This window comes from Psammomys obesus, unplaced genomic scaffold (genome assembly GCF_907164565.1).
Source record: "Psammomys obesus unplaced genomic scaffold, mPsaObe1.curated_primary_1811, whole genome shotgun sequence".
Lineage (NCBI taxonomy): Eukaryota > Metazoa > Chordata > Mammalia > Rodentia > Muridae > Psammomys > Psammomys obesus.
Window position 1 is genome coordinate 18879710 of NW_026593286.1, and position 11637 is coordinate 18891346.

Sequence of the window (11637 nt, forward strand, 5' to 3'; positions counted from 1 at the left end):
CTTGAAACTATAAGCCAGCCCCAATTAAATGTTTAAGAGTTGCTGTGATCATGGTGTCTCTAACTAAAACTAAAACGCTAACTAAGACACTAACTAAGAAATAGTAAGATTGTTTTTTTGTTTGTTTTTTAAATCAAGTCAGGTATAGTGATTCAAGTCTGTAATCTCAACATTTGGAAAGCTGAAGTAAGAAGATAGAATTTGAAGCAGGCCTGGCTTACAATAATGGGTTCAAGCTCAGCCTGGGTTACAGTGAAACACCCCTCCCCCCATTAAAAAAAATCACCTTGGTAGAACACTTGTCAAAATATATGTTCCTAGGTTGCTTCCCAAGATGTTCTTTTTCAGTAGATTTGGAGGTAACCCCTCTCTCTCCATTCCTCTCTTTCCCTCTGCTTCCTTCCTTTCTTACTCCCTTTCTTCCTGACAGCATTGTACTATGTAGCGTTGGATGGCCTTGAACTCACAGCCCTGCCTTAGCTTCCTAGGTGCTGGGATTACAAATGCATGCCACCATTCCCAGTGATAATTTGTTTTTCTTAATTTTTTTTAAAAGATTCATTTATTTTATGTGCATGAATGTTGTGTTGCATGTATGTTTGTGTGTACTTCATGCACGGTGCCTGTGGAGGTCAGAAGAAGGCACTGAATTCCATGGAACTGGGGTTATCAGTGCTTGTATGTCACTGTGTGGCGCAGGAACAAGAACTGCTCTAAACCTGGTCCTTCCCTCCAGCCCAGAGAGTGTCTATATTTTTTATTTATTAACTTACTCTTTCTCCCTCCCCTCTGTGAGCATGAGTAATGTGTGGCTAGATACAGATGTGACCTAGCACATACATGCATATCTGAGGATAACTGTGGAGTTGGTTCTCTCCTTTCACCTCCACATGGGTTTCAGGGGTTGAACTCAGGTTGTCAGGCTTATGAAATACACACTTGGCTTACTAAGACATCTTTTGTTGTTGTTTTGGTTTCGTTTTTTGAGACAGGGTTTTTTCTGTGTAGCCTTGGCTGTCCTGGACTCATTTTATAGACCAGGTTGGCCTCGACCTCACAGAGATCTGCCTGCCTCTGCCTCCCTGAGTGCTGGGATTACAGGCATGCACTGCCATGCCCAGCTGCTTCTAAGCCATCTTGCTGGCCCCAATAATTCCTATTTTTTAAATGAGTATTCTAAGTACCTATAAAGAGGGTGTCTGGTTCAGTATAGAATAGATGTTAATAATTTGCATATTAATAGAAATTCTGCAGTTATTCTTTAGGGTCCATGCATCTGAAGATGGTCAATGGAGATGTTGTAAAATTTGGGTAAGCAAATTATAGGAAAGTTTGGAAGACAGATGGATTATGTATAACACTTTGCTTTGTGATCTTGATCTCAGAGCTCGCTAATTCCTGTAAGACCTCCTCTGTCTTTGGCATACTCTGTCTAGGCAAATAAGAAACAATAACAGCTCACTGGGAATCCCCTAGAGATTCCCTATTCAGAGAATTAAGTACAATGGCCTCCAGAAAAAGGCATTTTGGATCTCTGAGAGTCCTCATATTTCTTCCTAGACTATTCCTTGAACCTCATATTCCTTCATTCTTCTTGAAATTCACATGACCCCAGCATCTTTGTATGCAATGAAATATATCTGAAAACAACCTCATTTAAAAGAATAAATCTATTAAGGAGTTCAGAACTTTCTGGCGTGAAATGAAAAATATTGATTGCTTCCTATCTGTTAGCAATGAAATCCCATCCAGTTAATTAACCTGCTCAGCGATAAAGTTTATTTTTGCCCTTCACCTTCAGTTCCAAATCTTTAAAGCTATTAAAACAAGTACGTGGTCAATGAATAAATCTTCTCACAGAGAGGCATTTGGAACCTTCTATAAACTGGCTCCATTCACGTTTCTGCCTTTACTTTTAGCTACTTGCCTCCAAGCACCTTTCACCCCAACCAAATAGAAGGGCTGACGTATTCTGTGTTCCTGCTGCCAAGAATTGCTTCCTTCTTCTGAATTCTATATCTTTTTAACTCAGTTTGGAAGTCATTTATTGAAAAGGCTTTCCCAGAACTCTGGCACTGGTCCCTACCTCCCCCAACATCTCCCCACCTCTCCTCATCACTGCTAAACTGTAGGTATTATCTCCCTATTCTGAGCACCCCTAAAACTTTTTATTCTTTGATAGCACTTATTGTGTGCCTTACATTACGGTTATGCCTGTATTTCTAGTATGGACCTCTTGAGGATTCAGTTCTAACCGATTCATTTTTGTGCTCCTGTATCTTCCAACATCATTCCTTCCTATGATTGGTGTTTCGTAAATGTTTTCTGAATGTTTAAATGGAGGCCCATTGATTTAACATTTTCTTTATGGTTGTTTTTCCTCTTGTGGCCCATGATTCAACACTACTATAGTGGAAGCCTAATTCAGTGAGATATTTTTCAGGATTCATATTACACTCTAAACAGAATTCACAAGGTTCTGTCTTTCTATAGACAGTTCAATTGTTTCCTCCATCATTAGCAGTTTTCTATTTATAGAAATATTTCACTTGCAATAGCAGAGTGGAGCAAGATAATTCTTCTTTTGGCCATCACCCATTTCTACAGCTCTGAATGCAGGCTCCAAATCTCTCTGAGATGTGGATTTTCTATCCCCTGCCCCAGTTTTCTGCACAACTGGAATTAGTAATTTTGTAGGTATAAAACTTTAAAACTCAATTTTAGATGTGACAGATACTCAGTTGTGTTTACATTGAAGGGGAGAAGCATGTAGTTTTATTGGGAAGAAAAGAAAAGAAAAGAAAAGGAAAGGAAAGGCCATTGGTCCATTCAGTCTTTTCCCTGTTCACCTTCTGGACTTTAGGTGCTGCATTGTATGATACCGAAGAAAATACAAACACTGGTCCATTCAAAAAACTCTAAGTCATATGAAGGGAGACAAGCTTGTGATGAGATCAGCTTTGTAAAGAGCGGCCTGCACATTGCCAGAGGCAGACGCAGGGTAATGTAGAGCACAGATGCTTTTAAGCAGAGTTTATTTTGCAGCAGTGTATTTTCATGCAGCTACCGATAATCTAAGCATTATTTTACAGCTATTAAAACATTAGCATCATTATATTTATATTTATTTATTGTATTGTGCATGTGTGTGCCATGGTACACACATGGGAGTAAAAAAAAAAAAAACAAACAAACAAAAAAAAAAAACTTGGAAGAATCAGTTCTCTCCATCAACCAGGAATCCCTAAAATCAAACTCAGGTAGGTCAAGCTTGAAGGTGAGCACGTTCATCTGTTGAGCCATCATGCTGGCCTGGCATCATTTTCAAATACTGACTTTGAGCAGGATCTCAGCATCCGTGTAAGGTGACGGGATATGATTCAGCCAAGCAGCCATGCTTAGTTGGCCAAGACCCAGATATAGGCCTTTCCTCCTTAGGGCTCAAGGGAATGAATCATTCATGGTGACACCAACAAAAGGGCAGTTTTCTTATGATTCATTGAGCTGCAGCTTCATGCCAATGATATTTTGGTGAGGCGATTTTACATTCTACTCTGCCCATAGCTTTAGAATGTCTAAATGCCTCAGCATAATTAGCCCAGCTGTGTGGATGACTCATTGGAGTGTGTTCTCTGAGTCTGTGAGCCGAGAGGGGTGGCTAGGGGTGGGGTGGGCTTCTAAATTATAAATGGCCAGAGTCTGCAGTTGTAAACACTGAGTATTTATACTCAACCCGTTTTTTGTTTCCTTCTTCTTGGGGCTCTCTGCATTTAGGGATCCTCTTCTGCTCATTAGAAATTCCTTGAGAAGGGTGGGTTCAGTGATACAAACAAAGAGAAGAAAGGGTAGAGGAAATGAAAATCAATTTCAAATTTCTCTTTGCTGGTGGCTCTGTGGAAGATTTGAATTCGGGGGTGGGGGTTAGGGATATTAGTTAACATGAGGCTATATTATTGCCTGGATTCTTACGACTCACAGCAGAAAGAACATGACAGCTAAAAGTAAAGAAGACTGTGGCAATGGTGGCTATAAGCCATTAACAAATACATACCTCGCCTCAAGCCTAGGCATATTAGGCATGACTTAGGCATATGGGAATGAAAACCCAAAACACAACAGAGAGAGGGGAGAGAGAGGGGGAGGAGGAGAGGAGAGAAAGAACCTTTTCTTTCCAGTTTAAATTCTAGAAGGCGAAATTGCTTGAAGGTTTAACAAAACGCTTTTCTCATGAGGTCTTAAGCCACGAGAGATTTAATCTCCATCGGGTCCCAGCTTCGATATAGAAGTCACAGAACTTTATATTTTTCACAGCTTACAAGGTGATAATCTACTTCAAGTGCTTGTATAGAAGAGCACCGTGGATCCTGGTGAGAGGGGAACTGTATCGGGTGTGTAATGAGCTGAGGAAGTGCTGAGAGGGTACAGTGGGCAGGGAGTTTACGAATCGTACTGTCCACTCGGATCCTTTCAAGCTGGGAGAAGACGTGGGAGTGACTACACGCCGCACTCCATCCAAGTTTCCATTCTGCCTCTTTTACTCTCCACTGCCTCCTCCCTCCTCTCCTAAATCCCTCCTTCTCTTCGTACCTCCCTTTCCCCTGGTCCCTGCCCATCCTCTTCCTTCAAACAGTAGTCTCTCTCCTCCTCTAGCTCCCTCTCTCCCAGTCTCTTTCCCTCCTCCATCCCTCGGCAGCGTCTGCGTCAGACCCCCACTAGCGTGACGCGCGCGGGGGCCCTGGGTAGGAGCTGTCCACTCACCCAGGTGCTGAACGCACCAGCGGCTTCCCTAGCCGCGCGGGTGGAAGTAGCTGGGTGCCTTCTCCGCTCCAAGAAGCTTGTTTCCAGTCGTCGGACTACCGCCCCGGCACCTCCCTTCCAGCACCACCCCTCTGGGAACTGAGCCAGGGGGGCAGCGGTGGCGGCGGCGGGTGCTGAGCAACAGCGGAAGACAACACCTGGCAGCAGGCTGGAATCTGATTTGCTTCCTTTTCGGCTTCTCTGAGATATATTTATATACGGTTCTGGGGAGTCTCCAGGACCAAGCTGGAGCCAAGTGCCGTCTGTCTGACCACCTCGGCCACACCGCCTCTATTCCCCCCTCCCCACCTTCGGCTTACACCGCAAACAAGCCATACCTCGGTGCATCTGAGAGGAGAGGTAGCAACAACCGCGAGCCCAGCCAGCCAGAGGCAGCCGGAGGAAGGAGGGGCGGCGTGGGGGTGGGAGCAGAGAGCGGACTGAGGCCGCCCAAGGTGGGGAGAGCGGAGGCAGAGCTGCCTACAGGACCTGGCAGCCGCCCTCCTCCGCCCCCACACGCCAGAAGCACTCTTTTCTGATTATCCAAGAATTAAATTGTTCCATTACTATTATTTTATTTTATTTTTATTTTTTTGTTCTCCTTATCACTTCCCCACCACCCCTACCCCCACGCCTGCCTTGTCTTTGGTTGCATGGCAGCACTGCCCGGGAGCCGGGGCTCAGGGCCAGCCCCTCGGGAAGGAAGAGGAGGAGGATCATGAAGCCCGGAGTCGCGACCGGGCTGGACCGCGGGCAGCAGCCAGAGGACCAGCCGGAGCAGCCCCGGCCCGGGAGACACCAGGACGCCGAGCAGCAGTCGATTCTGCCGCCCCAGCAGCAGCAGCAGCACCGCCGGGCGCGTGCAGACCCAGAGCAGGAGGAGGAGGGCGACAGCGACCCAGAAGAGGACGAGGAGGAGAAAGCGAAGCCACTTTCCAGCCCGGACCTGCCCATCTTCCAGCTCTCCAACCTCCCCCGAAGGGACCTTTGATGGAACCAAGGGGAGGGGCCTCCGATTTACAGACTGCCGCTGAAGTGGGCTGGGGGCTGAGATCATGTAACTATTCCTTTCTCCTGTCCCCTCCCACACTCCCCTTTCTCTGCCTCCTTTCTCTGCTCCATCACCTTCCCAACCCCAAACACACATCCTTCCTCTATTCGGGACCTTAGGCTCTGAAAGGAAGCAACCCTTTGAGGGTTAATGATCTTTTTCCTCCACCCTTTCCTGGTCCACCGCCCTACATCCCACCTCTCTGTGTAGCCTTTTGGCTGCATAGGCAAAGCACAAGTTCTTTGCCCAATTTCACCCTCAACCAGCCCTCCAATCCTCTCTTAAGAGCAACTTTGGTGCTGCTGGGTGGGTGGGTGGGGGGCGTTGATTGCCCCAGTTTTCTGCCCAAGAGAATTAGAACTTTTCCTCCCTCCCTCCCCCATTTTGCCTTCCCCTAACCACTTCTACCTGAGGAAGCCTATCTTTTTTTCTCTCTCACGTGCAATCCTCAATTCTTCACTGAGCTGGGTTCCCTAAGCCCGGATCTAGCTGCTCCAAATTTGATTTATAATTTTCTCCACCCTTTTATATGAAAGAGACTTAGCACAGCCTAGAGATTTGAGAAGAACCTAGCAACCCTTTCCTTGGGAACTTTTTAATAATTACACATTGGTCATCACCCCAGCCTTGATGTTTCTGTTGCCCTGATCTCAGTAGTCAAAGACAGAAAGGAGACAACAGCCAGAACTAAGTCTGAGGCTGGGGTGGGGCTGCCAGGGAAAGAAAACTTTTTTCTTTTTTTTTTTTTTTACTTTGCATTTTCCTAGAAGAGTTCAGAATCATTGACTCACAGTTGTCAGTCTAAGGGATAATTTATTTACTGCTTGAAGGGGTTATAAAAAGAGCCAATAAGAAAAGAGGCTCCTCCATAACACAGAAACACTGTGGACCCCAAGCCCCACCCTTATCTACTTCTTCAAAGACTCCAGCTGCCCCTCTCCAGTCCTCTGCTTCCCCCATGCGCCTGGGTGGGCTGCTGTGGTGGTGGTGCTGCTGCTGTGGCTGGTACTGCTGTGGACTGTGCACCCCAGCCCCCCAGATGTTGCGCCACCAGGGTCTCCTCAAGTGCCGCTGCCGAATGCTCTTCAATGACCTGAAGGTTTTCCTCCTGAGGCGCCCCCCTCCAGCGCCCCTGCCCATGCACGGTGACCCCCAGCTCCCTGGTGTGGCGGCCAACAACAACACCCTTCCGGCTCTGGGTGCCGGAGGGTGGGCAGGCTGGAGAGGCCCCCGAGAAGCAGTGGGCAGGGAGACCCCTCCTCTGCCACCTCCACCACCTTTGCCTCCTTCTGTGGAAGATGACTGGGATGGCCCAGCCGCAGGACCGCCTGCCTCCCTGCTCAGCAGTGCCTCCTCTGATGAACTCTGTAAGGAGAAAGCTGAGGACTGCTACTCTCTAGGAAGTAGCTTGGACAGTGGTATGAGGACTCCCCTCTGCCGCATCTGTTTCCAGGGACCAGAACAGGTGAGTCCTCTCCCCTTCCCCTGCTTTGGTGTGTGGTATATCCAGGCCACACAGATTGCCACTTAATTATTTGCCCCAGGGAACCATTATGCTATGTCTACTGTCAAGGACTGTAGTGTTTAGACTTTCTTAATGATGTTTCTTGTGGTGAAGCTTGACCGATAGGTGCCCGAGGGAGCTTGTTTGGTAACTAGCTCAGTTTCCTCCCCTCAGTGCAAGTCTTTTTAATTTTATCCCCAAACTTTCACAAGCACCTTAGAACAGAAGATCCAGAAGCAGTGACATGAAGAGACTCAGAGGGACCTTCATGCTTGTTGCTAAAACAAACAAACAAATCAAACACCTTTAGCTGGCTTCTTAGTTGTAAAATCACCTCCCCACCCCAACCCATATTCAGCTCTACATTCAAATTTCCTCCGTTTCTGAAACTGTGACAAGATTATGTTATCGAGTCCTATTCTTACAGATTGAAGTACGAAAAGTCCTGCTTGTTTGGTTTCTGTTTCATTTTGTTTCTCTGAGGCTATTTCAGTTTGCCAAGACACTTCTTGGTGAGCTTACATTTTCCTGTATTGGAAGCAAATAATCTAAGCCAAAGCTCAAGGGACACTGGGAAAGAGTCTTGCTGGATCTAGTCCCCTTCCCTCACCTTCCCTTAAAGTTTCCCCATCCATGGCATGGAACAGAGATTTTTTTTTTCCTCCCCCAAATAAGGCAGCTTATCCCTTCCTTATCTATTCAGATTTCCACAGACAATACCCCCAGCCCCCATTACTCCACCGACTGCCTGGTGTTCACAGCACTGGAGAGATGTGTGGTAATTCACAACAGTTCTGAACTGTGAGAACATGTACCAAAGAATCCCAGGTAGAAAAGCTCGCCTGGAAATCAGCTCTCACCAGTGATGTAGGAGAAGGGACGTTTGATTGGGGTGTAGACAGAGTGCTGTGTTCACCTCAGAGACCTCTTCAGTGGACTCTTGAAGTGGAGAGATCCTGAGAGTTCATGAATGGGTGTCAGTGCTGCTGGACACCGCATTGGAGCTCCTGGCAAGCCCTGTTCTTGCTTACTCTATGGGGTGCAGGCTTAGCTGACATCTTCATTCATTTTCCCCCTCTTGTCTCTGAGTGGATGAAACACTTAGAGACTGGTGATGCCTGGAGCTGCAGCCTGGGCATTATGAAAGGAATTAGCGAATAAGTATCTCAGAGAGACCGAGGGCTGGCCTCCTCCTCCTTAAGACTATGATTACCTAGAGCAGCAAGTGAAATGCTGGTGGATGAGGAGGACAAGGTTGCCAACTACTGCCTTTCTTCTAGCACGCTGCTTCATTGCCAATACCATGCTCCTGGAGATGGTGTATGGGCTCTGTGGCTAATAGCAAAGATGAGAGCCTCACTTTTGGTCAGGATTTGTCTCATTGGTGGACCTCAGCTTTTCCAAAGCATAGAGTGATTTGGCTTATTACCTTCCTAAACTCTTCCTTCCTTCTTCCATATGGGCTGGTACATGTGTGCCTATCATAGGGGCTGCTGGAAATTCGCCTTCTGGCAAGAGCTCTCTTGTCTCTAGAAAACAGCAAGTCTTGGAATGTGTGCTGAGATAATATTTCACCTGCTGTGAAATATTCTTCAAATAACTCTGTGCCTCTAGGCCCTTATTCCAACTTCCGTGAGATACTGTTTGCTTCCCGTATCCTTTCTTTGTAGGAGAGCCCAGAAGTGTGAAAATACCTTGAAAGAGATTAACATATGATTAACATGTTTTCTGATTATGGAAAAGCTGTATTTTATTGGGGGGGGGGAAGATTGTCAGCAATGCTATGAACTGCCCTCTTGGAGTGCAAGGTCTGATCAAGGGTTGTGGACTTTTGCTGTTCAATATCTTTATTATTTGTCATAAATGGAGCTTTGAATAAAAAAGCTAACATCACTAGAGGAATGAATGGGTTCTCTTATTGCATGGGAGGGTGGAAGGGGCTGTGTCTGCCTTGAGACTGGGCCAAATCAATCCCTTCTTCAAAGGGATTATCATGTTTGGCAGGGTTCATGTGTTGTAGGACACAAGTGGTTTTAATGAGATTGTGTTACATTGGTCACGGAGGAACGTGAGCGTTACGTTAGATGTGAAGAATGTGGTTTTCCACTTCTCACTTTTCTTCACAGACTTTTAATGAGGAAGGAAGACAAAAGAGAGGAGCTGGGGCCACACTAGAGAAAAGTAAGAGGTGGGGTAGAGAAAGAAAGAGAGAGAGAAAGAGAGAGAGAGAGGAAGAAGTGGTCAGGTGGAGATTTCTGTATTTCAGTTCCTGTTGTGTGAGAGAGAGAGAGGCAGAGAGAGAGAGAGAGAGAGAGAGAGAGAGAGAGAGAGAGAGCTGACAAGCAGTTGTCTCTACCTGGTCTAAATAGCTGAATGTCTTGGTCTTTTCCCAGTCCAAACAAAGGAACTGAAAATTTCCCCTCCCACATACCACACTCTCATTTGCCGATACTCTTAAGATCCGAAAGATTGAATATATATATATAAATAAATAAGATTTGGTCTCTTCTTGAAAATGCTTAGATGTTAAGTGAGGGGTTATGGGAAGATTCTGTTAGGTTCACATTTGGAGGTTTCCACGAAGACTTTGCATTCATTGGCTCATGCACTCGTTTAACAAATGATTAAAAGCCACACTGTGCAATGGCTCCAGTAGCAAGCATCTGCTAGTGAACAAAGCAGATGAGATCTCTGCTGTCTTGAAGCTGGCCTTCCAGAGGGGACACAGGAATGAGCCAGTAGATAAACAAGGTGATTTCAGATGGAGAACCACAGTGAAAACAAGTGAGACAAGACCACACAGGAAAATGAGTTAAGAAAAAGGCAAGGGTAAGACAAGTACATCCATATTCGACTGTCAGACAGGAAGAGCCTTCCTAAGAGTGCTCCCTCCGAGTTCTCACCTAAATGATGATAAGGGCCCAGCAGGGCACAGGTTTGGGAAAAGCATATCAGCTTTCTGAAATGACAGACCCAAACATCCAAGTGTGAGCAGACTTAGAATATTTGAGAAACAGAAGAAGAGGTCTGGGAGAAGGGAGGGCGGGGTGTGAACAATGCTCTGACAACCTGTTGGCTCTATGCTAGGAAGTTCCTGGGTAGCCGTTCTGTTCTCCTCTCAGCCATTTGTTCAAATAAGACTGTGCTCAAAGACCCCTGAGAGCGTACAGCAGGGGCTTTTGCAGGGCCCCTCACTCTCTACTTGTGGCTAATGCTGCATAATCCTCCTGGAAGAACAGTTGCACCGTGGTTGGTAAACTGAGGCTGCCTGAAGCCAGATGGCCCTAACTGGAGTGATGAGCTAGTTACACGGCCCAACCGTGCCTCAGATTTCTCGTTTGTAAAATAACGACAGTTCCGGCTTTGTAGGATGATTCTGAACACCAGGTCCCATACTACAGAAGCAGCCTGTTGTTGTGATTATTCTCTCAGATGCAAGACAGTACTCCCTAGCTTTGTTAAAGTGTGTCCCGGCTCACAGGCTGGCAGGAGGGCTGGGAACATTTGTGGACAGCTTCTCTTGCAACACATAATGCTCTAGGTACAGAGCACTGTTCCTGTTTCAAACACCAAAGTCTTTAATAAGAGACAAGCTAGGCCCTGCTGCTTTGCTGAGCAGGGGCTAGAGACGCACGTTAGATATAGCCCTGTCCTCTGGGATGTCACAATCTAACCCAGACATCACAGGGCCTGACAGAGATCAAGAGCGCACAGATGGTGGACCTGAGTGAATTTTGTTATTATCTGAACAAGAAAGAGGCAGGTTTAAAAACAGCCAGTGGGCTGAATACCTATTCAGGAAGATGGGATTGAAGGATGGGGGTGGGGGTGGTTTGCAGTTTGCTATTTTCCCCCCAATTAGTCAGGAAGGCTTCTCTGTTGCTGCTGAAGATGGAGTGAGAAGAAACAGATTCAGGCTGAAAGGTTGAGGTTTGATAGAAGGCAGCAGAGGAGATGTGAGAAAAGCGTGCCTTCACAAAGAGGTGAAGCCGCCTGCTAGGCTGGGAAGGTGTGGAGTGCCTGGAGGTGGGGCTAAGGGCTAAGCATGTGCAGGTAAGGGAGGGAACACATGTTTTGGATCTAACGAGAAGCAGGAAACAGGTCTGGAGGAATTTATCGTACTTGGGTGCCTTTTTTGTTCTTTCAAGGCTAGCTCCCTGAGAGCTTTGTTCACAGGGAGCGAAAATAATGTGGAAGGTTTTAGCCATTGTAGTAGGTTGTTGGACCATAAAATAAAGCTTTTTTTTTTTTTTTTTTTTTTTTTTTTTTTTTTTTTTTTTTTTTT

The 11637-nt window shown here is 46.2% G+C and overlaps 1 protein-coding gene across 1 annotated transcript in view; it reads left to right on the plus strand.

The window, feature by feature from the left end:
- The first annotated feature begins 6187 nt into the window (after positions 1–6187).
- Marchf4 (membrane associated ring-CH-type finger 4) overlaps positions 6188–11637 on the plus strand; it is a 113029-nt gene continuing 107579 nt past the window's right edge. Inside the window, exon 1 of the mRNA XM_055617115.1 lies at positions 6188–7313. Coding sequence (XP_055473090.1) covers positions 6807–7313 — 507 coding nt within the window. The 5' untranslated portion in view covers positions 6188–6806. The remainder of the gene's footprint in view (positions 7314–11637) is intronic.